At 41.0% G+C, this 25,290-nt stretch overlaps 1 protein-coding gene across 1 annotated transcript in view; it reads left to right on the forward strand.

The window, feature by feature from the left end:
- The window catches only part of pdia5 (protein disulfide isomerase family A, member 5), a 66,733-nt gene that overhangs the window by 28,496 nt on the left and 12,947 nt on the right, over positions 1 to 25,290 (forward strand). The window contains exons 4-11 of the mRNA XM_061691240.1: positions 5,487 to 5,570; positions 5,653 to 5,698; positions 7,224 to 7,316; positions 7,574 to 7,634; positions 9,463 to 9,530; positions 10,824 to 10,915; positions 15,194 to 15,265; positions 16,920 to 17,056. Of these exons, the coding sequence (XP_061547224.1) occupies positions 5,487 to 5,570; positions 5,653 to 5,698; positions 7,224 to 7,316; positions 7,574 to 7,634; positions 9,463 to 9,530; positions 10,824 to 10,915; positions 15,194 to 15,265; positions 16,920 to 17,056 (653 nt within the window). The remainder of the gene's footprint in view (positions 1 to 5,486; positions 5,571 to 5,652; positions 5,699 to 7,223; positions 7,317 to 7,573; positions 7,635 to 9,462; positions 9,531 to 10,823; positions 10,916 to 15,193; positions 15,266 to 16,919; positions 17,057 to 25,290) is intronic.

Consider the following 25,290-nt stretch of genomic DNA (forward strand, 5'->3'; position numbering starts at 1 on the left):
TGCAACTAATAATAGAAATATTGTCTTTCTCCTTTTTTTTCCTCCTCAAATCCAAAATGACATATTGTGGACAAAGACCTTTCTTTCTGACGCACATGATGATTTTGCCGGTGTGTCAAACCGCCGCTGTGAAGCGCCAACTACTGACAAAGAGGATTTACTCGATGTCAGATTATTTTGCCTTAAGTATCAGTGGCTGGTATTCTCTATTGGTATCGGTACTCACCCATTCTATGTCATAAGATTAATGCGATGGATCCTCTTTAGAGTTATTCATGATAACGGCTACCTTGCACAATAAAAATAAACACAGAGACTACAGTTGTAAAATTCGCAGTTAGTAACGCTGCATTTTAAAATGACGTGATTGCAAGTCTGGTGCGGTAATGGTAAGTATGCCATTTCGTCACAGTAAGAACCTTGCTGTTCGACACAAAATGGCCGAGGCAGCCGATGAACAGGGTACAAAATGGAGGTGGATGCTTTTGGGTTGTGAAGCTTTTATTGAGCTTTAGCTTGACAAGTTGCAGATGTGATTCATAGGTCGCTGGCACATTGTCACCTGTTTAAAACACCACAGGGCTGAAATCACAGAAGACTTGATTGCTCTATCAGTAAATGAGACATTTTTTGGATCCGCCAATTGACTTGTATGCATGTTGGACATTAAAATAGATGCTGTCTCCAAATCAGTGTGAAGGGCACACCTGCTCCTAATGTGTCCGGGCCACTGTACCATCCTCGCAATATGGACTGGCTTGTGAGCTCGTCTGTTGTTTGTTAGCCACCGTGCATGTTTGTTGTGTTATTGAAAAAGCTGTGCACTCAGCTAATAGCATGTGTAGGGGGCTAGATGCATATTTATTGTCAAAACAAAAATAAACCACTTAATTGTGGGCTGTGCACACAGCATATAATATAGGCAAGTCACCAGTCACTTCATGAGGTGCACCTGTCTAATGTGATACAGATAAAAAAAAAACCATTAAAAGGTCTGCCTTTATACAGATAATACTCACTTTTGATTGATATAGAAGAAATGTACAATATTAATTCGGGCTTAAGCATACGATGCAAAATGGCTCTTTCCTTATTTTGAACATTCAGCCTCCTCGAAGCCAGTTTCACTCAGCAACATGAAATTAGGCAGACATGTTGTCTATCATATATAGACCTACAAAAAAATCTGAAGAACCCATACCTGAAAAAACACTGGAAGTACCCATTTTAGGGGTTGTTTTGACCATTTCCATGAATAGATGGACAACACTGAATTGTGAAATATTTGTGTTTTGGTCATTCCTTGTGGGCGACGTTTCACAGGGACGTTTGATGACCCCGCCATCTAACATGAAACTCGGGTAGCTCGTGAATGTTTTTTTAAATTCAGCCCTGAAACCAGTGTCACATTAGTTGTCACATATATCATGAGTAGACTTATTAAAAAAAAAAAAAAAAAAAAAAAGTCTCACAAAGCCATGACAGAAATGCCATCGGAAGTTGGCCATTTTGGTTTGACTCAGCCATTTTAGAGTTGTTTTTGGCATTTCTTAGAGTTTTTCAATGACAAAGTTCTGTAACAAACCCCAATTCCACTGAAGTTGGGACATTGTGAAAGATCCCAATCTCACTGGCAGCAAAGTCGCAGAAACTGCTGAGACTGATGAGTCACGGCGACTGTAGGAGCTGGGAGACCAAAATATTTCTTGAGCTCTCAACAGAAAGATGTCTAGCGAGACGTCTCAAGACAGCATGACAACCAATTCACCTGGAAGTCACTGATACATACATGGCCTATATTCAGTATATAGAGTGGCTGAAAAAAGTATTTAAGTATTTCACCATTTTTCTCACTAAGTATACTTCCAAATGTGCTATTGACCTGAAAATTTCCCCATACCAAGTAATCCATACATACCAAGAAAGTAGAACAAATAAACTCAGAAATTAAGTTGTGTAAAAAAGTGAAATGACAGGGAAAAAACTATTGAACACATGAATAAAGGGAGGTGCAAAAAGGTATGGAAAGTCAAGACAATACCTAAAATCTATCAATAATCAAACAGCAATTCAGCCCCTTGTCAGTGCAAATGAATATCAGCTCGTTCAGTCCGAATTAATGGCCTACAAAACGGTCTCATTGCCAAGGTGAGAGTCAAGACACATGATGGGTAAGAGCAGAGAGCTGTCTCAAGACCATCGCAAACTAATTGTTCCAAAACATAACAATGACATTGGTTACAGGCGAATAGCTAAGCTTCTGAACGTTCCAGTGAGCACGGTTGGCGCCGTAATACGTAAGTGGAGAGCCGATCATACCACCATAAATTTGCCTCGATCAGGTGCTCCCTGCAAGGTTTCTGACAGGCAAACAAAAATTAAAAGTCAAAGTTAAAAACAACTTCTTAGGCAGTGCTTCTTCCGCATGCTACTAGAGAGAGCCCATGTACCACTAGTGGTACACGTACCACACTTTGAGAATGAGACAGATGGTTGAGGCTAAACTGAGAAATATTTGAGTCTTGGTCATTGTATGAAGACTGAACATGGTGGTGAAGTTTGATAACGCCCAATAAAACACAACTCTAAATAAAACTCTTAAGTCTAAGAGCTTGACCAAACCTCCACCCCCTAAATAGATACCTCAGTGCCCCTCAATGGCAGAAATGTACAGACTCAATTAAAAATGTCAAAATATAACAAACTAAAGAGGTGTTTAAGGGGGCTGCAACCCCTGTTGTCTGTTTCTGTAACATTTACTCCAAACTAATTGTGTACTTGAAATACTTGGCACTGCCTCTCTCATCCATCTGTCCGTTTCTCCGGCGAGTTTTCCCCCACAAGAGCCAGAAGTTTGTTTCTCTCTCTCATAACAAATGACCAGGGTTTGTTCTCGCAAACCGGTTTTCATTTATTTATTGTGAAGTATTTTGGCCTGAACTTCGCCTGCTTCCATTATCTGGGCGTCATAAATTACAATCGTCTCTAATTTAGCAGGCGCCTTTGTCCACAGCGACTCTGATGAAAACAAGTGTGTGCAGAATATCGCAATGTTGTTGTTCTTTTTCCTACTGCGCATTGACCAAACAATTACCCCACTGAAATGAACTCAAAAAGTGCAATTAATGAACATCGATGGTGGTCACAACACAAATGGAATCTCTAAGGTTGAACACAATATCTTCCACAATTTAGAAAGAAGTTCTCCCTCATAGAAAATAATGAAAATAGCGGTCGTTCCCGAACAAAGTCCTCCTATGGAATCTGCCCAATCACCTCCAAATTTGAACCGTGTATACTAGACAAATGGGCGACGCTTGATTACAAAGATAGGGTGTGAAGTTTGATCATTTGCGGTGGAACGTGAAACGTTCCGAGAGAGTTAAAAAAATATATTAGCATTCGGCACCAGTGTCCAATTGACACGAAATCTGGCATGCATGTCCATCATGACGTGCATGGAAATCAATGAAGAACCTAGCTGTGGAACACACAAACATTTTGGTTTAAAGGTGCAATTTTTTTGTGAACTTTGCCCATTTCCATCGGTCAAACCAAAACAAAATCATGAAAAATTTACCAGACCACCACCAAATGACACACAATCTGGCATGCATATTAGTGATGCACTGAAATGAAAATTCTGAATCAGAATCATCTTTATTTGCCAAGTATGTCAAAAACACACAAGGAATTTGTCTGCGGTAGACAGACAGTCAATGGACAGAATAAGTTTGAGACATAAAAAACACAGTCACTGAGGAATAAAAGGTTACCAGTAATGTGGTAGTGCCGGTACAATTATTATTATTTTTTTTTTTGACAATTGTGCAAAAAGATGCATAGTAACAATTAGAGCAGTTTGAAATGACTAATAGAACAATAGTCCGGTGCAATCACCATTGTGCAAAGGGTGCAGAAACTTCAAGAAATCTATGCAGTTTAAAGTGACTAGTGCGATAATCTGGGACAATGTCGATTGTGCAAATGTTGCAGATGAGTAGCCAGTATTGGTCAACAACAGATATGCAAATAGTGCAGAGTGGCGAGACTACTACAGTGAGTGCACAAGTAATGTATAACTGGCCCGACAGAGATGTGACAACAAACTCAAGAGAAGATTGGCAGGATGTTGCAATGGAATTGTAAGTTAACTGTTTAAGAAGTTAATGGCAAGAGGGAAGAAGCTGTTGGAAAATCTGCTTGTTTTAGTTTGCATTGTTCGGTAGCGCCGAACTGATGGACGGAGCTGGAAGAGGTGCTGACCAGGATGTGGAGGGTCCAAGAGGATTTTACATGCTCTTGTCTTAGTTCTGGCAGCCTGCAAGTCCTCGAAGGGTGCGTAGGGGGGTACCAACAATCTTTTCAGCAGTTTTGATTATCCGTTGCAGTCGGAGTTTGTCCTTTTTTGTAGCAGCACCAAACCAGACTGTGATGGAAGAACATTGGACTGATTCGATGACTGCTGTATAGAACTGCCTCAGCAGCTCCTGTGGTAGGTCGTGCTTCCTCAGAAGCCGCAGGAAGTACATCCTCTGCTGGGCCTTTTTGAGGATGGAGTTGATGTTGATCTCCCACTTCAGGTCCTGAGAGATTGTAATTCCCAGGAAGTGGACGGTTGAGACAGGGCAGTTGGAGAGCGTGAGGGGCAGCTGTGCCGAAGGATGCGTCCTGAAGTCCACGATCATCTCTACAGGCTTGAGCCTGTTCAGCTCAAAGTTGTGTCGGCCGCAACACAGCTCCAGCCGCCCCACTTCCTGTCGATAAGCAGACTCGTCACCGTTTTTGATGAGGCTGATGACTATGGTGTCATCTGCAAACTTCAGGAGTTTGACAGTGGATGAGGTGGTGTCCCGCCGCCTCACCTGCTGTGTCCTGTCCGTCAGGAAGCTTTAAATCCATTGGCAGATGGCTGGCGAGACACTGAGCTGGAGAAGCTTGGAGGAGAGGAGTTTGGCAATGATGGTCTTGAACGCAGAGCTGAAGTCCAGAAACAGGATCCTCGCGTAGGTCCCTGCACCGTCGAGGTGTTCTAGGATGAAGTGCAGCCGCATGTTGTCTGCGTCATCCACAGACCCGTTTGCTCGGTTGGAAAACTGCAGGGAGTCGAGCAGGTGTCCTGTGATGTTCTTGCAGTGGTACACCATGATGTGTTCAAAAGATTTCATGACCACAGATGTCAGGGCGACAGGCCTGTAGTTATTCAGACCCGAGATTGCAGGTTTCTTGGGGACTGGGATGATGGTGGAGCATTTGATACACGATGGTATTTCACACAGTTCCAGAGATCTATTGAAGTAACTTCCTGCCTGGAGGACATCCAAACATCACGGTCCATAGTTTGTCATTTCACCACATAGTATGAAATAGCCCAAAGAGTACAGGTGTTATGTGTTAACCACCTTTGGATATTCAGACAGGGCATATATTAGACAGATGGATGATGTTTAATTGCAAAACATGTGACTGTTTAATGTCCTCTTCAGAGACTTGGAGGGCCGTAAGCTCTGCAAGAAAGTCAAAGTGGACCCCAGCTCCAAAAGCAGCACTGTTGAGCTGCTGCATTACAAGTGAGTCAATCTGAAACTCTTTATTTTCTACTCTTATAACTTCACCGGCATAACTCTGCATGCTCATTGTGTGTTTTTACAGAGATGGAAGCTTCCACACAGAGTACAACAGACCTGCCACCTTCAAGGTAGACACTCGGCTTCAGCATGTTGGTGGTTCACATAACAGACGCATCAGTGGTTTAATCAATGGTTTTCTGAAGAGTTCCTGAGCCCACGTGGAAATATCCTTTACACAATGATGCCGTTTTTTAATGCAGTGCCACCTGAGCGATCGGAGGTCACGGGCATTCAGTATAGTTTTTTCGACCTTGCCGCCTATGTGCAGAGCTTTCCCCAGATTCTCAGAATCCTTTGATGATATTATGGCCTAGGGCTGCAACTCGCGATTTTTTTAAATAATCGATTAATCAGTATTTTTATCAATTTATAAATGAATTGGATAAAAAAACTATTTTTTAATTTCCATCCTTTTGTTAAAAAAACAGGACATTATTTCAAATTGGCAGTGTAGAAAAGTGCACAAAAGGGTTGTTGCATGAACATCCCATAGCTCTTAGAGTAATAAATTATAATTTAAAAAAAAAAAAAAAAAAACTACTCAAATTTATACAAATGTACGCTATACAATATCTGCTTAAATTTTTTTTTGATCATCCCTTGTCACTACACTGCATGTCTCCTATCAACTCCCTCATCAACTTTTTCATGCATGGCTGTATCCTCACCACAGTTTCTCTGTGAATCTAATAAAAAAAAAATCACATTCTCACAGTATGCATCCCATTTAGATCTCATATATAAGACATTAACTTGATGAAAGCCACATACTAAGTACAAAACTATTTGAAAACGTACTTATCTCATCATGCTCCTCATTTTCTGAATTCAGGGAGTCAAGTTCATAAAACTCCATTTTACCAAACATTCAAGGAAGTCAGCAAGTTAGCTTTCCGAACGAAAGTATATTGATTGAACTTGTTTTAAAAGGTAATTAATCGATTGTATAAATTAGTGCACTGTAAAAAAATTTTTTTAAAAAATCCATAAATGTTCGGGAAAAAATCTGACCAGAATCTTTACTTATCTTGTCAGAATCTTTACTGAAAAAAAAAAAAAAAAAAGTGAAAAACATTTCGTAAAGTTTACGGAAGAAATCTGGCACCTTGTTTGTCCAAATTTTTCTGTTAAAAACAGGGTAAAGAATTTAAACATTTATAGAATATACTGAATATTTTACAGCATAAAAGGTTAACTTGACAGTTTAACATGAATATGGTGTTAATTAAAGCAATTAATTCAGTAGGATTTACATGCTTGTACATTGTACTCTGAATTCCATTCAATTTTATTTATAAACACACTGGCAAAAAAAAATTGCTTAACTATTAAACCTACAAAATATGGCTGTCATTGCGACTTAAAATTACTGCACATTTTTCTGAAAAGTCTATAATAATATAGCCTTTTGCAGTATTGCACATATTGAAGTGTCTGATGTTCTCTTTACTAGAAATGTGAAAAATGTAAGCCAATAAAAAAGAAAAAAATAAATCATAAATAGATACCACAAGAGTAACTACAATGAAAAATAAAATAAATAATAATAATAAATAAATAATAATAAATAAATATAACTCATCCATCTTTCAGTCCATGGTGGCATTCCTGAAGGATCCGTCGGGGCCTCCACTGTGGGAGGAAAACCCGCAAGCCAAAGACGTTGTCCACGTAGAAACAGAAAAAGTAAGTGTCGACCACCCCGAGGAGCTTTTTGAAGATGCCTTTATGATTTTATGGGAGACTTCCAGACAAGTCAGATGATTTTCTTTTCACATCAATTCTGCCAAAGCAAGTCATGTTTGAGCCTGTCTGGAGGGTTGTTTAGAGTCATGACAATGTGGTCTGTGCTCTGTGATGAAAACGCTTTCAGAGACATTGTAAAAAATGTGATGGTTTTATGTGCTCCTCATACGCTTTTGTCTGGCTGTGCCTGTTTGAAGGACTTTAGAAAGCTGCTGAAGAAAGAAGAGAGGCCCCTCCTCATGATGTTCTACGCGCCTTGTGAGTGTTTGCTCAACAACCTTGTCACTTTGTTTAAATGACTTCTAGCCATTGACGCCAGTTTCAACAACATGAAATTTGGTAGACATGTCAATTACAAGCCACAAAAGAAGTCTCAAGAAGCCATGCCCGAAAAGAGAGAGGAAGTCTATGATTTGGGTTTGAAGCTGCCATTTTAGTCCTTTTGGTCATTTCCAGGGGTCTTTAGAATTTTTTGAAAATTTAGCCCCTGAAGCCAGTTTCATTTAACAACATGAATTTTGGTCAACATGTCTATTATGGGCGACGTGGTGGACGACTGGTGAGCACATCTGCCTCACAGTTCTGAGTACCGGGGTTCAGCCCTCGCCTGTGTGGAGTTTGCTTGTTCTCCCCGTGCCTGCGTGGGTTTTCTCTGGGTACTCCAGTTTCCTCTCATATCCCCCAAAAAAAACATGCATGGTAGGTTGATTGAAGACTCTAAATTGCCTGTAGGTGTGAATGAGAGTGCAAATGATTGTTTATATGTGCCCTGCGATTAGCTGTCGACCAGTTCAGGGTGTACACGGCCTCTCGCCCAGAGTCAGGTGGGATAGGTTCCAGCACGCCCGCGACCCTAGTGAGGATAAGCGGTATGGAAAATGAATGAATGAATGAGCTACCAGAAAAAAAGTCTCCAGAAGCCATGTTTGAAAATACAAGGAAGTCTAGTCATTTTGGTCATTTCTAGGTGTCCTTGAATTTAGTTTGAAAATTCAGCCCCTGCAGCCAGTTTCACTTAGCAACATGACATTCGGTAGAAATGGTTAATATGAGTAAGCCCACAAAAAAGTCCCTAGAATCCATGTTGGAAAATACAAGGAAGTCTAACATTTTGGTTTCTAGGGGTCCTTCAGGTTGTTTGAAAATTTAGCCCCTGAAACTAGTTTCACTGAGCAACATAAAGTTTGGTAGACGTCAATTATTGGCGGCAGGGTGGCCGACTGGTTAGCACATCTGCCTCACAGTTCTGAGGACCACGGTTCAAATCCAGCCTCGCATGTGTGGAGTTTGCATGTTCTCCCCCGTGCCTGGGTGGGTTTCCTCCCACATCCCAAGAACATGCATGGTAGATTAATTGAAGACTCTTAATTGGCCATAGGCGTGAATGTGAGTGCGAATGGTTGTTTGTTTAAATGTGCCCTGCGATTGGTTGGTGAACAGTTCGGGGGCTACGCCGCCTCTTGCCCAGAGTCGTCTGGGATCGGCTACAGCGCGCCCGTGACCCAAGTGAGGATAAGCTGTACGGAAAATGGATGGATGTCTGTCATGAGTACGCCCGCCAAAAAAGTCTCAAGCCATGCCTGAAAAGATGCCTGGAGCCTGCCATTTTGGTTTGAACACCCATTTCAGGGTCATTTTTTTTCAAATTACTACCAAATTTGAAGCATGTACACGCTACAGACAGGCAACACTAAACTAGAACATTTGGTATTTTCATCATTGGGTGTGAAATGCAAAAAGCAAAATTGATGACACGCTATAACACACAGAACAATAACGCTAGTCATTTGTTATATATTAACATGTCATTAATGTTTTTAAAATTCACTCCCCAAAAACAATTTCGCTCAGCAAGATGGAATTTGATGAGCCCTTCTACTTCTTCTGAGTAGACCCACAAAATAAGTTTCAAGAAGCCATGCCTGAAAAGCCCCAGGAAGGTGGCCATTTTGGCCATGTACTAGAGTCTTTCAAAGACGAGCTACTCCAAGAGATTTTGTCCGATTGCTGATAAATTTATCCCACGTATACAAGACAGATGAGCGTCAAGGTGCAATTCCACTAAACTCTCCTTGTCCTTTGCCAGGGTGTGGTGTGTGTAAGAGAATGCAGCCCATCTTTCAACAAGCTGCCACAGAGACTAAGGGACGATGCGTAAGTCTTCTCAATGCCCTCAATAAATCACAATCACAAGTGAAACACATTTTTGCTTATTCACGCTGACCTACAGTAACTATATTATATTATCTGATGTTATTTTGGTTTTGTATGTGCGTTTGAAGCATTTGAGTCCACTATCTGGCTACAACATTAGACACATACATATTTCTAAACTCGAGATTGCTTCTCTCCTCAAAAATTAGACCATGAAATCCCCAGATTTTCCATTTTTCCTTGGATGCCATGACGTTGACGTCCGTAATCCATGTTTGTCATTTGATTTGGTGTGAACGTTAGTGCGAATGGTTGTGTGTTTATATGTGCCCTGCAATTGGCTGGTGACCTGTTCAGGGTGTTCCCTGCCTCTCTGCCAGAGTCAGCTGGGATAGGATAGGCTCCAGCACGCTCGCGACCCTAATGAGGATAAGCGGTACGGAAAATGCAATATTTTAGAAGCACTCAGCCATTCAGAAAATAAAACCAACCTTTCCCCAACAAGCTACACATTGTGCTTTTTGAGTCTTCCATTCAATGATGCCACCGTTTTAATGTGTGGTGAAAATGTGTAAAAATAACAGAAAATATCATTTTTGGGACACACAATAGCTTTATTGTGCCTTGGCATTCAGTGAATGGCATTCAAAAACAGAACAGTATTATCTTTGTTAAGGCGAAACTTTTGGTATGACTCCTGTGTTGAATCTCATAAGTGGCGGACAGTGTTTGTATCATTACACCGTCGTCCTTTAACTCTTTTCATTTTCCTTGGATTCATAGTGTCACTCTCTTGTGATCAGTGGTGGGTTGTGCAATTGGAACCTGGGCATTTAGTGGCACTTACCCAACTTAATCAACCTCTCAATGCCACCACAATCACGATGTAATTATAAAAACCATCAATCCTATACAAAAATGCAATATAACAGCTCACAACTGTGCCTCATACATCATCTGCAGCAGTTCAGAATCAATATTCAATTAATAACATTGCAAAAACAAAACATGATAGTAAAATGCATTCTACTCACAAATGATGATGATTGTTAAATGTATTAATCTGTGCAGATTGCTACAGACATGTTTTGCTAATTGGAGTTGGCTTTAAGAAGTTTTGCTCTGGCCAACCAATCAGAGCACAGGGAAAATGCTGACATCATCGAGGGTCAGTGCTTTGGCCCTGTGCTTCTGATAGTGTTCAAGCCAGTAAATAGCAGCAGAAACAGATGATTCACCACTCCCTGCGATAATAAAGCTTGTTTTGATCTTCAATGTGGTCTTTCTTTCAAGGTTCTGGCTGGCATGAACGTGCACCCATCCGAATTTGATGGCCTCAAGCAGGAATTCAGCGTCAAAGGCTACCCGACCTTCTGCTACTTCGAGTGAGTGTTCATGGCTTCCTTGTTCAGTCAGTGATTACGAGGCGGCAGATGCCTTGTATACAGTTTCATCTCATAAAAAGTGGCCTCTTGTCTTGCGTCTACTCCGTGTTCAAAGTCGTCTCAGTGCAGTTTGAAGGATCTTAAGCGTATCTGAGTGGTGGGTTCATTGAGGCTGACAGGTGTTGCTTGCTCCTAAAGTGTTTTTATCTTCCAAATTTCAACATCATCATGCCCTTCTTCTGTTGTACTTGACATATTTGTAAGGCAATACAAGATAACTTTAAACAAACATTGAATGGGCATTGTTAAAACCTTGTAACGGTAAACGTATCATATGTGATACAAGAGTTTTTGAGCCCCAGTGTGACATTTTTTTCCCCTGAAAAACCCAACGTATGCAATTAGGTACATGCAGTGCAGGGATAATCCACCAAGGCGCAGTAATTTTCTCACTAGAAGGTTTTCCAGTGATGCTACAAGATCTCCATTACTAAGGAATGAGGCAGGTGGTGTTTGAAGAACTTTGTCAATTCCTAAAACGTTAAGGTAAGAAAAACATTCAAATATTTTGTGAAACATCAGTAGGAACAGTTACTGGGTTGATGCAATGTGAAATTACTTAATATTTCACGTTTTAGTAAAACCGTGTTGAAAATGACGTACTGTCATTTTATTTTATGTCATGCATTATACATAACATCAAGCAACATTTTATTTATTTTTTAAGTAAACTAATTAAATGTTTAAATTTCATAGTTTGGTATATTTTCAGCAAAAAAATTAGATATGCAACTTGCTGTATCATGATGATGATGGGTGTTGCAATGGTACGATTGCTAGTAACTTTCTTTTGATTACTGATTTGCACTAAAAACTGACCAATTCAAGGAAAAAATACACAATCTGTTTTTTGTGTGCATGTGTGTTTTTAGATGGCAAAAACGTAATGTTGAAGAGGAATATGGATGGGAATTCAAGTGACATGGAGCAGCTAGGGGAAGATGATGTGATGAGGAGGAGGAGGAAGAATGGACTCCTTCTGCAAGGATTGGGGAAAACTCAAATAGCAGTGACGATGAGGAAGGGTAAAACCCACGTGGTAGTGATGATGATGAAGTCCCAGAAGAGGACACAATAAAATCAAAGGACAAAACCCCAAAGCCGTGGGCAAGTGGCAAAGTGAAGAGGAAGGAGTATTGGAGTAAGGAAAACAGTTTGAACCTCCATCTGTTGAGTTTTTAAAATGTGCTGAGGAAGACTCTGAAGATAGGCTTCACTGGACACCATATAAGTATTTCAAAAATGTTGTGACTGTAGAAATGGATGCGAAAGAACTGAAGACAAAGGGAAGAGGGTCTCTGGATTTCAGAGTAAACCAGGAAGACAACATCATCGTGAGATGATATGACAACAAAGCTCTGAACCTGCTCTCTTCTTTCGTTGGCATTGAACCACTGAGCAATGTGAAGCGTTGGGATCGGAAAGCCAAAACCTACATAATGGTTCCCAGACCAGCCATCGTTGATGCATACACCAGATTCATGGGAGGCGTTGACCTTCTTGATATGCTATCTGCACGGTACAAGTTCAGCTTCAGATCCCGAAGATGGTACCATCTACATTTGGTGGCACATTGTTACAGTGGCTGTAATCAATGCATGGATCCGCTACAGAAGAGACCTGGAGAAACTGCAGCCCAGGCAGAAACCTCTGCCCCTGAGAAGGTTTCAGGCTTCTGTTGGTACCACCCTCACAAGTGCAGGAAAGGTCAAAAAGTGTGGCAGACCACTGTCCTCTCCAGAAGCAACGCCGACCCCTCCCTGCAAGAGGAAAACCACTGAAGTGGCCCCTGATGTGAGAAAGGCTGGCTTTGCTCATTTCCCAACATGGGAAACCTGACACAGATTTCATGAACGGAACACAGGACAGGACCCAAAATGCACGACTCCAATACAAATGGACAGTTTCAAAAAGAGCGCTTTAATAAACGAGCAGAGGTCGGTACACAGGCAGGCAATCCAAAAAAGGCAACAGTATCCAAAAAACAAGAGGCAAGGTCAAAAATCAGAGCAGGGTCTCGTCTTACTATGAGTCGGTGATGTGGAAACAAGGAATGCTGGAACGTGACAACAAGGTACAACGAGCTGGCGACCAGAACGAATGAGACACGAGGTTAAATGCAAGGGGTAATTAGGGTAAATGAGGCACAGGTGGGGAAGATGCTCTCAGGAGCAGTTGTGTACGAGGCAGGGGGAAGACAACAACCAGAACACACACCCATCACAGTACACGTGTACTGTGAGAAATGCAGCGTGCATCTTTGTCTGAAAAGGACAGAAACTGCTTTTAAGCCTACCGCCATGCAAAATAAAAAGGTTGTGAACCGCAAAATGAGTAAAAATAACTGAAATGTCCACCCTGCCAGTTCCATTGGTGGATTTTCTCATTACTGCATTGTAGTTGCACTTTTTATGTTTGGAATTACCAATTTGTTGGATTTGTTTGTGTTTTATGTTTTTATTTGTTCAAGAAAAACTAATCTTTGAACATTGTTACCCGATGTACAAAATGTGATACAAATTGAAACTCATTTATGGAAATTGATATTTGAAAAAAAAATAATTTGTTTGTTGAGAAGGATCAATAAAGGCTCCATTTTCAAAGAATTTGAATTTTCCGTCAATGATTTAATAGTTTGGGCTTTACAGTTTAAGGACCTCACGATTCGATTCTCCCAGTGGATCTCATCCCCCCCAGGGGCTCTAATTTTTAACCCCCTCGGTGACTTCGATTCCAGATATAGGAGAGCCCGCCTCAGACTCCTCAGAATCTGCTTCTTAATGGAAGGTGTGTCGGTGGAATTGAGGTCTTCAAACTATTTGGCTCACCGACTCGCCACGTCCCAAGTTGAGGTCAGCAGCGTCCAATCCCCACCATATAGAGTGTTAATGGTGGACTGCTTCCCCCACCCGAGATGCCGGATGGTGGACCAGAATTTCCTCGAAGTCATTCTCCATGGCCTCAGCAAATTCCTCCGATTTGCTCTCCCCTCCCCGCTGCCACTCGGGGCTTTAAGAGCCAGCGTCATATGTTGACTGAGTTTGTTAGCAGTGTGCAGGAGCTTAATCATTCCTATTTCCACATTAAACACTCTCATTCCAGCCTGGCCGTTTAATTAGATAGAAACTGATCCGTGCTTGTGTAGTTAGCCAACTTGTTTGTGTGCATTGTGTGTTTGCAGACACGCACGTACACAGTCAAGCAGGTGTCACATTAGCAGCAGTGCCGTGCCAGCCAATGATCATGCCAGCCCAGTGGCTGCAATTTAAAGAGCATCTTGCTGATACAAGAGCAAATGATCACTTTTGGGTTGAAACGCTTTCATCAGCTACCGCAGCGCCGCATCTGCTGCAAGCACGCGTGTTCGAGATTCTATTTACTCGCTTACCTTTATGATGAAAAACGTGAGATTTGCGCTCGATTCATTTGGGTTGACATTTAATGACGGCTGTATTGCTGTTTGATTATTGATAGATTTTAGGCGTTGTCTTGCTTTCCATGCCTTTTTGCACCTACCTTTCTTCATGTGTTCAATACATATTCCCTGTGTCATTTCACATTTTTACACACAACTTAATTTCTGATCTTATTTGTTCTACTTTCTTTGTATGTATGGATTAGTTGGGTTGTTCCCAACATCTGGCGAAGTTTTCAGGTCAATAGCACCTTTGGAAAGTATAGTTGGTGAGAAAAATGGTGACGTGTTCAATATTTATTTTAGCCGCTGTATATATTGCCCTATCGCCCAGCACTAGTTGAGTCAGACCAATACTTAGAGCGGTTGAGACTAATTAAAAACTTAAGCCTTTTAGAGGTTGAGACTAAGTCAACATCCAAACCTTGAGGATTTGACAACTCAACTATCCATCAGTTAAGACCTAAGACTGGAAGGACCAACCCAAGACCAAAACCATCAGGGTTTGAGAGTGAATCAAAACTATGATCAACCCGTGTCAAGATGAAGACTTTGAAATAGTTGAGACAGAGTCAAGGCTCTGTCTTGGTGCACAGTCAATGAATATAATAAGTGGCATAGTTGTTTTCTCCTCATTGTTTTATGTGTGATATACTGTATGAACAAAATAATGGTCCATCTGTAAAACACCGGTCAAGGCTTTTCATATGACGTGCTTAGTTTCAAATATATTTTTTTGTGAAGTATAGAAATTTTCAACTTTAATTTGAAATAAAATTATGGTATTGTTTTGTGTTATTTAGGAAGGGCAAGTTCCTCTACCACTATGAGAACTACGGCGCCACAGCCAAGGACATCGCAGAATGGATGAAGAAGTGAGTAGTAGGACCTCAACTATTCACATCTTTAAGGAATAACATCTGGAGTGGATGTGTGACACTATAGTCACTGTATGTGAGATATGTATATGTGTGTGTGTTAAGTATCCTGTGTGCTTAATGCTTATACACGTGTGTGTGTGTGTGTGTGTGTGTGTGTGTGCGTGCGTGCGTGCGTGTGTGCTTGCAGAGCTGCTGTCACTAAGCAATGAAAGTCACAAGCTGTACAATCACCATAAGCTTTTTATATTGAACACATCAGGTTATACTTATAACAATAAGTGTGTGTTACTTTAAATGGCGTGTGTGCATATGCGTGCAAGAGAGAGAATTTGATGTGTGAGAGAGAATTTTTTTATGTGCGCGTATGCGCGTCCACAGGCGTACGTGTGAGCGAGAATTGTTTTAGTGTGAGTGATATTACGTGTGTGATAGAGAATTGTTTGTGTGTCTTTGAGACGTGTGTGTGTGATCATTGTGTGCGCACTTGAGTGTGAAAATTGAGTGTCGTGTCGCACATCATTATTGTGACAGAGACAATTGTGTGTGTGTGTGTGTGGTAGACAATTGATGTTTGAGAAAATTGTGTGTGTGTGCGTGCGAGCGAGCGTGCATACGCATAAGAGAGCGAGAGAGACAATGTGTGTGAGAATTGTCTGTCGTAATGTAGTGGTCGTAATTGATTAATGTTTGAGAAAATTGTGTCTGTGAAAGAGAGATCCTTAGTGTGTGAGTCTTTGATTGTGTGTGAGAGTCTGTGACAATCGAGTGTATCGCTTTAGTGTGTTAGATAATTATTGTCTGAGAGAATTTTGTATGTGTGAAGAATTAAAATCACCTTTATTGTCATGAAACTGCATGCATGCACACGAAATGTGTTCTCTGCATTTTACCCCTCACAGTGAAAACACACACTTGTTAGTGGAACACACTGGAGCATGGGGCAGCTGAAGCGCCCAAGAGCAGTTCGGAGTATCAGTGTTTTGCTCAAGGACGCCACAGCCATGAGTCCGGGGGATGTTGGCAGATGGTCCGGTCGGGGTCTTGAACCTGGGTCCCCCACGGTGGCAGGCGATGATCTTAACCATTGGGGCATGGCTTCCCATGCATAATTGATGAGGATGCATAATTGTTGCTATATAGAATTGTGTGTGTGTCTGTGTATGATATCCTTATTGTGTGTGTTTGTGTGTGTGTGTGTGTGTTAATGTCTGTGAATCACAAAATTTAGTATGTGTGAGAGAGCGAGAGAGAATTGTGGGCGCATGCAAGTTAATTTGCGTGTGTGTGTGTGTGGGGGGGGGGGGGGCTCACTGTTAAATTGTGTGTTAAAATTATGAGACGACGTGGGCATGCATGCATGCGTCCTAGAGAAGGAGACGTATTGCGTGTGTGAGAGAGAATTGTGTGTGTGCGTGTATGTATTACTGCATGGAGTGACGTGTTTATGTTCCTATCCATGTTTTGTTGGCAGTGTACAAGTGTGATGTCATCCAGGCGGGTTTGTTTCAGACAGGGTGTGTGTATCGTCTGTGTGTGCGACATTTTGGTTCGGGCTGGACATCTGCGTCTGATTTACACATACAGAGACACACGCAGACACACAATCTTGAATTAAACCCATTTCTGTTTTTTTTTGTTTTTTTTTCAGCCCTCAGCCAGTTCAGCCAAAGACTCCCGAGGTGTCCTGGTCTGAGACAGATTCATCCGTCTTCCACCTGACGGACGAATCCTTCGATGTCTTTTTGGAGGAACATCCTGCTGTCATGGTCATGTTCTACGCACCCTGTAAGCAGCACACAATAGCACAAGCACACCGCCAACCACCACATATAAATCAACCACGTGCACCTAATTCACCTCTTTTTATTTAGAATTATTAGTGATGGACCAAAATTTCAGCCACCGAAATGTTTCGCCCAACAATAGACCAACGGTGCATTTTCAGTTTTGGACCAAAATACTTTTTTCACTGAAAAAAAAACTACAGAAATAACGTCTTATGCATAACATGTCACATGTTGATCACTGACAGCCAGTGTACACAAAAAGTCAGTGACTCAGCCCACCTTGGTGTTCACCACACGTTTAAGGATTCTTGATCGTAAATATCGAACCGTTTTAACATTCATGATTCTCAGCTCGGACAATTTTCCAGGCAGATTGGGGTGGAAAAGTCACTCTTCACACACCCCACACAACATGATGATAAAAATCAGTTGACCACACAATAAGGATTTGCGATCATAAATATTGAACAGGTTTGACATTTACAATTGTCAACTGCGACAGTTTCCCAGGCAGAACGGGGATGAAAAGACACACATTACACTACAGGCTAATCGCTCTTAACTCTACACCACAGGGTAATCGCTTTTTAAAAACCCAACACCACAGGATAGTCACTTCCAACACCCCCTCCACACCACAGTAGAATCACGTTTAACAAACTCCATACCACAGAATAATTGCGCTGAACAAACCCCATACCAAAAGATAATCACTTAACAGACCCCACACCACAAGATGTTTAAAACTGGCTGACCACACGCATAAGGATTTGCCATCGTAAATATTGAACAGGTTTAATAGCTATGATTGTTGCCCCTGACAGTTTTCAAGGCAGATCAGGGAAGAAAAATCACTCTTAACAATGTTAAAAATGTATTGACCACACACTTAGGGATTTGAAATCCTAAATATTGAACAGGTTTAACATTTACAATTGTCGGCCTTAACAGTTTTCCAGAAGATACAGGTACATGACACACCCAATACCACTGAATAATCGCTTAGGATCATTTTTTAGAGACGTCCGATAATCGTGCCCTTGCTGATTTTGATCACAAGGGCCAAAAAATACTCAAATAAGTCTGACTGTCGGTAGGTATTATTTCCTGGTTAAACATAAATACAAATATTGCGCTTAAATGTGTGCGCTTGCATGAATGTGCCCCTCTCTTTCTCACACATGCATGCACACACGCACAAGCTCACTCACACACGCACACAGAGACACACACGATTAGAACTCATGTGGCTGCATTCTGGCAATTGTGTGGCTGTCATTGGTGTAGATGAACGTCTCTCCTCCTGCCCGCCATTGTCTTACATTTTCTGTCCACCTCTCAGCACGAACAATCCTGCTCGGCCAACGAGGTCATCACTCTGCACATTACCACAAACAACTTACCGTATTTTCATGACCATAAGGCGCACCGTATTAAAAAGCGCAGTCTCAGTTACGGGAGGGTAAAACATACGATAGCATAAAACATACGGTAGCATGCATGCACGCTAAAACAATAATTTTAAAAAGGCAGCAGGAGCAAAACTGAGTTCGGTTGTACTTTTATTGAAGTATTAAACAATGTACCCACGTTATTTTGTGATCAATCCTCATCCACAAATCCATCAAAGTCCTCATCTTCTGTATCCGAAATGAACAGCTGGGCAAGTTCTCCATCAATCGCGCCAGGTTCCCTCTTGTAATTGTCGGCTCGTTTTCCTGCTTCCTCGAGTTGGTCTTCCAACTCGGGCCACCTCGCTTTGTTTCCGCGTTTAGTTTTTCTTTTTTTCCCGCGGAAACTCAGCTTTGTCTTCCAGTTTTCCTCCTTCTCCACTTGCGAACCATGGATTCGTTGATCTTGAACTCTCTTGCGGCTGCTCGATTCCCATGTTCCTCTGCTTGACTAATAGCTTGCAATTTAAACTGTGCTTCGTAAGCGTGTCTCTTGGTAGGTGCCATTTTCGGGGGTCCTTAGCCAAACCGATGCACATACCGGAACTACATCGCTACTGGGGGCGTGTCTTTAGCCTCCTCTGTCACGTGCACCCTTCCCCCTTTACGTCCGCATGCTGTCCTCAGTCACGTCCGCCTTCCTCTATATAAGCAGCGTGTCAGCAGGAAATGCTCCCAGTCAGTCAAGCGGAGCGCTCATTAAAGTCACACAATAACAGCCGAAACTCCCGAAGGGGTTGCCAATTGATCAATCAAACTAAACTGCAACACAAAGCGCTTTACATTAATGAAAATATATAATTAAATCTAACTTGCCAATTGTTAGTGAAATTGCATTTTATGACCGCAGAGCTGCCAACCGATACAAATTCACTTCCAGAACAATTTGTCTGAATTTCCATATTTTTAAAATTATGGAAAGAACATTATCGCGGAACAGTTATTGCATGAGTTTATTATGTAATAGGAATAAAAAAATATCTGCATACTGTTCAATTTCACTAAATAATGATTACTCTATAATCTTAATTGTTCATAAATTATGGCTTGAATATTTATTTGAAAGTATTTATTGTATGAACCTGGCGGCCCTCTTTGCAACCAAATGTCTTCTCTTGCATGCAATGTTTCTATTTCCTGTTTCCACAATTGCTGCTGAAATTATGCAAATTTCCCCATTGTCGGACTAATAAAGGTTATCTTATAAAGATTTATTATATGAATGTACTTTTAAATTATTGAATAATTGTCTCAAGTGACATAGCAGCTGTGACATATTAATTTCGGTCCCTGTCATGGGTGTCTGGCGTTGTATATTACTCTATTTTCCTCTATAAACACTCATTTAATTTGCTTGTTATTTTGCGCTTCAAAGTTGGCTAATCACCGTTATAATGCGGTTCCAGCCAGACCAATTTAACAAGTGTCCTGTACCACCCAATCACTTATTTTGCTGTTTTGGGACTTCATGTGATAGCTTAGGTATGAGCATGGTATTGCCGTCTGTCTCTCGTCTTATCCGCTACCTGTTCTTCATTATTAAGACACTTGTCTACAAGTATAGTTTATTCGCTGTCATGGAGGCGAAGATTAGTGACTTGTGCTGCGTTGACAATGGACGCGAGGAGCACGTTCGCCTCCGCGACTCAGCACCGTATTTAGCCACGTTAGCTGTAGCTAGCTTGGGCGGCACAAAATAGCATGCAACTCAACTGGATGTTCAGTAGATAAATAAAGACCATCTCACCACTTATATTTTTGCATCAGGAAGCCATGAGCACAGATTTTTCTTTTTTTTTTTTTCGCAGCAACTCCTCTTTGGCCGCTTGGCAACAAAACGTTAACGTGCTTCACCGCTACGAGCGAGCATGAAATGACTTTTAACTTGAGGATTTTCTGCTATTTTTACGCATCATGTTATAATAACCTTTTGGACAAACGTAACTTACGTTCAAACTTAGATTCTGTTGACTTTCGAAACCAAATTACTCTTTGAGATCACTTCAGTCAAAACCTTAGCCATCTTAAACATTTTTTTTCAAAGGGGAACTAAACCCAAGATGTCCAAGCCTTCTGTTATATTTGAAATGTGCCTGTCTTCTTTATCTGATGCTGTTTACTTGAATCTATGAAGTTTTGAAATATCGCACCTATTCCTTATGGAGGCAGCCATGTGTAGGTCTTTTTCTTGCAAAAATGTGACGTGTATTAGCCTTTTCCTGCCAGATTTATTTACAAGAAATCCATACAGAGGTAGGAAATATTCAGCAACAACGTTAAGTGCCTTAACTTGTCCAACTTCTGACGTTTTGGAATTTCTCTCATAATCCCCATTTATCGGCATGACATTCACCGTCTAATTTTTTATCTTCTACTCAAAAGCAGCGCTGCTCTCGAATCTGAAGCAATGCAACACCGCCATCTGCAGTGATCTGCTTGTCATTATGGTGGTGACCCTCTTCCACGCCTAGTCATCGAAAAACGTACTTGACGTTTGTTTACGTGGGTGGCAGTAAACGATTGGAATCCAGTTGACGAATATGCAGGTCCAGGAGAGTTGAGCTAACATTAACTTAACATGTCATTTCTTTGTTTTTCGTTTTTAATACATTTTCAAAAGCTTTAAAAAAAAATGTTTCATGTACGTAGTTAATGTGGGGGTTTGGGTGCAGAATTTTGTTTGAAAAATGAATTTATTCCATTTTGGAATATCGGCTGAAATAGAAACTTTCCTGATGCACTCTATCTTCAGAAAGAGTTGTGAGTAGTTGAGCGCTAGTGGAACTTTTTAGGAACGATTGCTCCACGTCTTTGCGAGCACCCTATTGATTTTGACCACCGTCCAATGTTTTAGCGTGCTAGTCAAGAAGGAAGTGCTCTTTGGCCGCAATCTGCATGATCACACGCCTGGCAGCCTCGTCTCTCCTCCAGCACGCGGGTTGATTTATAGCCTGCGGAAGCGCCAAAGAAAGGAGGCGCTCAACTGTTTTGACAAGGGCAATTTAGCACCTTTGGAAATGTACCAATTTACTTCCACGCAGCAGTGGCGGAGATTGTCGCCATCAAACGGCCATACATCTCCACCAGCGACATCTTGTCGAGGCCGTGCGCAACAAACATTGTGAGTGTTTGGCGGGCTCATGCTCTTAAATGCCTCGGATGCTAGTGTGGTGTTTTTGCAAAGATTACTGAAAAGAACAAATGTGCGCACGCTCACGTTCTGGCAGCATCCTTCATGAAAAAATGTTTAGCCCCTGGACTCTAATGCTACGCAGATTTACCACAAGATTACATTTAGGTAGCCTTTATGTACAGCTGTGGACCTTACTATATACAGCTACAGTTGAGTACATACAGACACATTGTGCAGTCGTGCCTTGATACAAGTTAGTTATTTCTTGACCACGCTCATAACTCAAAACCCTATTGCAAATCATCCTGCCATTAATCTGTTCCAGCCTACAAAAAAAACAACCAAAAAATGTTGCAGTGGTTTTAATGAAAAAAATATAACTCTATAATACAGTATAAAAACATAGTCATGACATAATTACAAACCCCAATTCCAATGACGTTTGGGGGTGTAAAACTTCAATAAAAACAGAATACAATCATTTGCAAATAATTTAAAAACTATATTCAATTGAATACTCAAAAAACACAAGGTTTGTAGTGTTCAAACTGATAAAGGGGCAACAGAAGACTGGGAAAATTGATGAATGCTCAAAAAAAAAATAATTGTTTGGAACATCATGCAGGTGAATAGGTTAACTGGAAACAGGTGAGTATCATGATTGCGTGTAAAAGGAGCATCCCTGAAAAGCTCAGCTAGGATACGGCGAGGTTCACCACTTTGTAAACAACTGCGTTAGAAAATAGTCCCAACATTTTAAGTTAATATTTCTCAGCGCACAATTGCAACGGATTTAGGGATTTCATCATCTACGGTCTATAATATCATCAGAAGATTCAGAGAATCTGGAGAAATCTCTGCACGTACAGTAAGCGGCAAGGCTGAAAACCAGCAGTGAATGCCCATGACCATCGATCCCTCATGCAGCACTGCATTAAAAACCGATGATTGTATCAAGGATAATGCAACATGGGCTCAGGAAAACTTCAGAAAACCATGGTCAGTTAACACAGTTTGTCGTTACATCTAAAAATGCAAGTTAAAACTCTACCATGCAAAGAGAGAGCCATAAATCAACAACATCCTGAAACGCCACTGGCTTCTCTGGGCCCGAGCTCATCTGAGATGGACTGACGCAAAGTGGAAAAGTGTGCTGTGGTCTGTCGAGTCCGCATTTCAAATTGTTTTTGGAAATCACGGATGTCATGTTCTCCGGCCGAAGAGGAAAGGACCATCCGGATTGTTAACAGCTCCAAGTTCAAAAGCCAGCATTTGTGATGGTATGGGGGGAGTTGGTGTTAGTGCCCATAGTATGGGTAACTTGCACATCTGTGAAGGCAGGCACCATTAATGCTGAAAAGTACATACAGGTCTTAGAGCAACATATGCTTCCATCTAAGCAGTCTTTTTCAGGGATGTCCCTGCTTATTTAAGTAAGACAATGCCAAGCCACATTCTGCACGTGTTACAACAGCCTGTATTTGTAATAAAAGAGTGCAAGTACTAGACTGCCCTACCAGCAGTCCCGCCCAACCTTTCTCCTATTGAAAAAGCACAAAGCGCAACAACGGAGATTCAAGACTGTTGAGCAACTCAAATTGTGCATCAAGCAAGAATGGGAACGAATTCCACCTACAAAGCTTCAGCAATTGGTGGCCTCAAGTTCCCACGCTAATTGTGTGTTGTTAAAATGAAAGATGATGTAACACACTTCTTTGGAACGTGTTGCAGGCATCAAATTCAAACTGAGTAATTGTTCGCAAAAAATAATAGTTTATCAGTTTGAACATTAAATATCTTGTCTTTGTAGTGCATTCAATTGAATATATGTGAACAAGGATTTGCAAATCATTCTGTTTTTATTTACGTTTTATACAATGTCCCAACTTCATTGGTATAAAAAAAATTGATAACAGTTTTTTCCACATTTGTTTCAACTCAATGGGACGTTGTCTTGCACCTTCTAGTGTGTGAGCCTCGGCCACCTGGGGGCAGTATAATAACATTGAAAGAAAAAAAAATAGTGACGCACCGAATTTTCAGCCACCGAAAATTGCCCAAAAGTCTATTTTCAGTTTTTGACTGAAATACATTTTTCTCCAAAATGAAATGGCCGAAACAAGATGATGTTATGACACAAGCAAAAACAACCAGCGTGTGGTCGTGTACACTATATTGTTAAAAACAAAACTGCGCATTCACATTGAACATTCACCCACCCTCTCTGCTTTCCCCTGTGCGGGTATTAAGGGGATTGCTTGTTGCCGATGCCGAGCTGTGAAGGCGAACATTCGCTTCGCGCCCGTTGTCAACCCAGCACAAGTCACTAATGATCTTATCCATGGCATCGAAAAAGCTACACCGCTGACAAGTAATGCTAATTGTTAAGCTATCGTGACATGAAGTCGCAAAAACACTAAAATAAGTGATTGGGGGATACAGTAGACTTGTAGCATAGGTCTGGCTGGAACCGTCTTACAGCGCAAATTAGCCAACTTTGAAGAGCAAAATAACAGGAAAATTACTCGAGAGAAAATACTGGAGTGCACAATAACGCTAGACAACCGGAAATCAATTAGTCACCGCTGGTCTGCTACATCACTTGAGAAAAGGGGCCTATAAGTTTAAAAGTACATGAATAAAATAAAACTTTATAAGCTTTATTAGTCCCACGATGGGGAAATTTGCGATGTTTCAGCAGCAATGCTGGATACAGGAAATACCAAAATAGCATGCAAGAGAATACATTTGGCTGCAAATGCGTCTGCCATTATGTGGTTGATGCAAGAAATACATTAAAATAACAAATATTGAAGCTATAATTTATCAACAATGACAAGTATAGAGTAATTACTGTATGTTGTGCAGTTGAATAGCATGCAGAATTATATTTATCCTATTTTTTTACTGAAGTAACTGTCCCATGGTAATATTCTTTACATAATTTTAAAAAATATGTAAATTCAGACAAATTGTTCTGGAAGGGAATTAAGTTGGCAGCTCTGCAGTCAAAGCCGTAAATGCAATTTTACTAATAATTGGCATCGTAATTTCTTTCGGTGTTTCGACTTTGTTTTTGGTGTTGGGTTTCCCATTTCTTTCTTTTTTGTTGTTTTTGTTTCGGCCAAGAATTTTCATTTCGGTGCATCGCTGCAAAAAAAATTGGGGGAAAAAAAATCGAACAATACACATGCAGGTCCTGGAAGCACTTCGCCCAAAAGAAACTCTCTAAAATGAAGAAGACTGTTGGGAATAAATTAATACAATTACATGAAACAAATACAGTGATGCCTTGAGCCTTCCATGACCATGCCCGTAACTCAAAACACCCCATTGAATTAATAGAAATGCCATAAATCTGTTCCAGCCTCTCACCAGAAAACAAAACACATTTTTGTGTGTTTTTCAATAGGGAGAAACAGCGCTCTATAATATTCTACTTTATATAAACATACAGTAATGACATGATTAGTGTTAACAAATATTTTTGCCACGTTTTGCTGCAGTTCAATAGACATTGTGCTGTTCCTTCTGGTGTGTGCACCTTGGGGACCTGGAGGCAGTATAATACAGCCATCGAGACATTCACAGCAACAGCTTGTATCTCATAAAACGTGTAAATCGGTTCAGTCATCTCAAGGTCCCACT

This window comes from Phycodurus eques, chromosome 12 (genome assembly GCF_024500275.1).
Source record: "Phycodurus eques isolate BA_2022a chromosome 12, UOR_Pequ_1.1, whole genome shotgun sequence".
Taxonomy (NCBI): domain Eukaryota; kingdom Metazoa; phylum Chordata; class Actinopteri; order Syngnathiformes; family Syngnathidae; genus Phycodurus; species Phycodurus eques.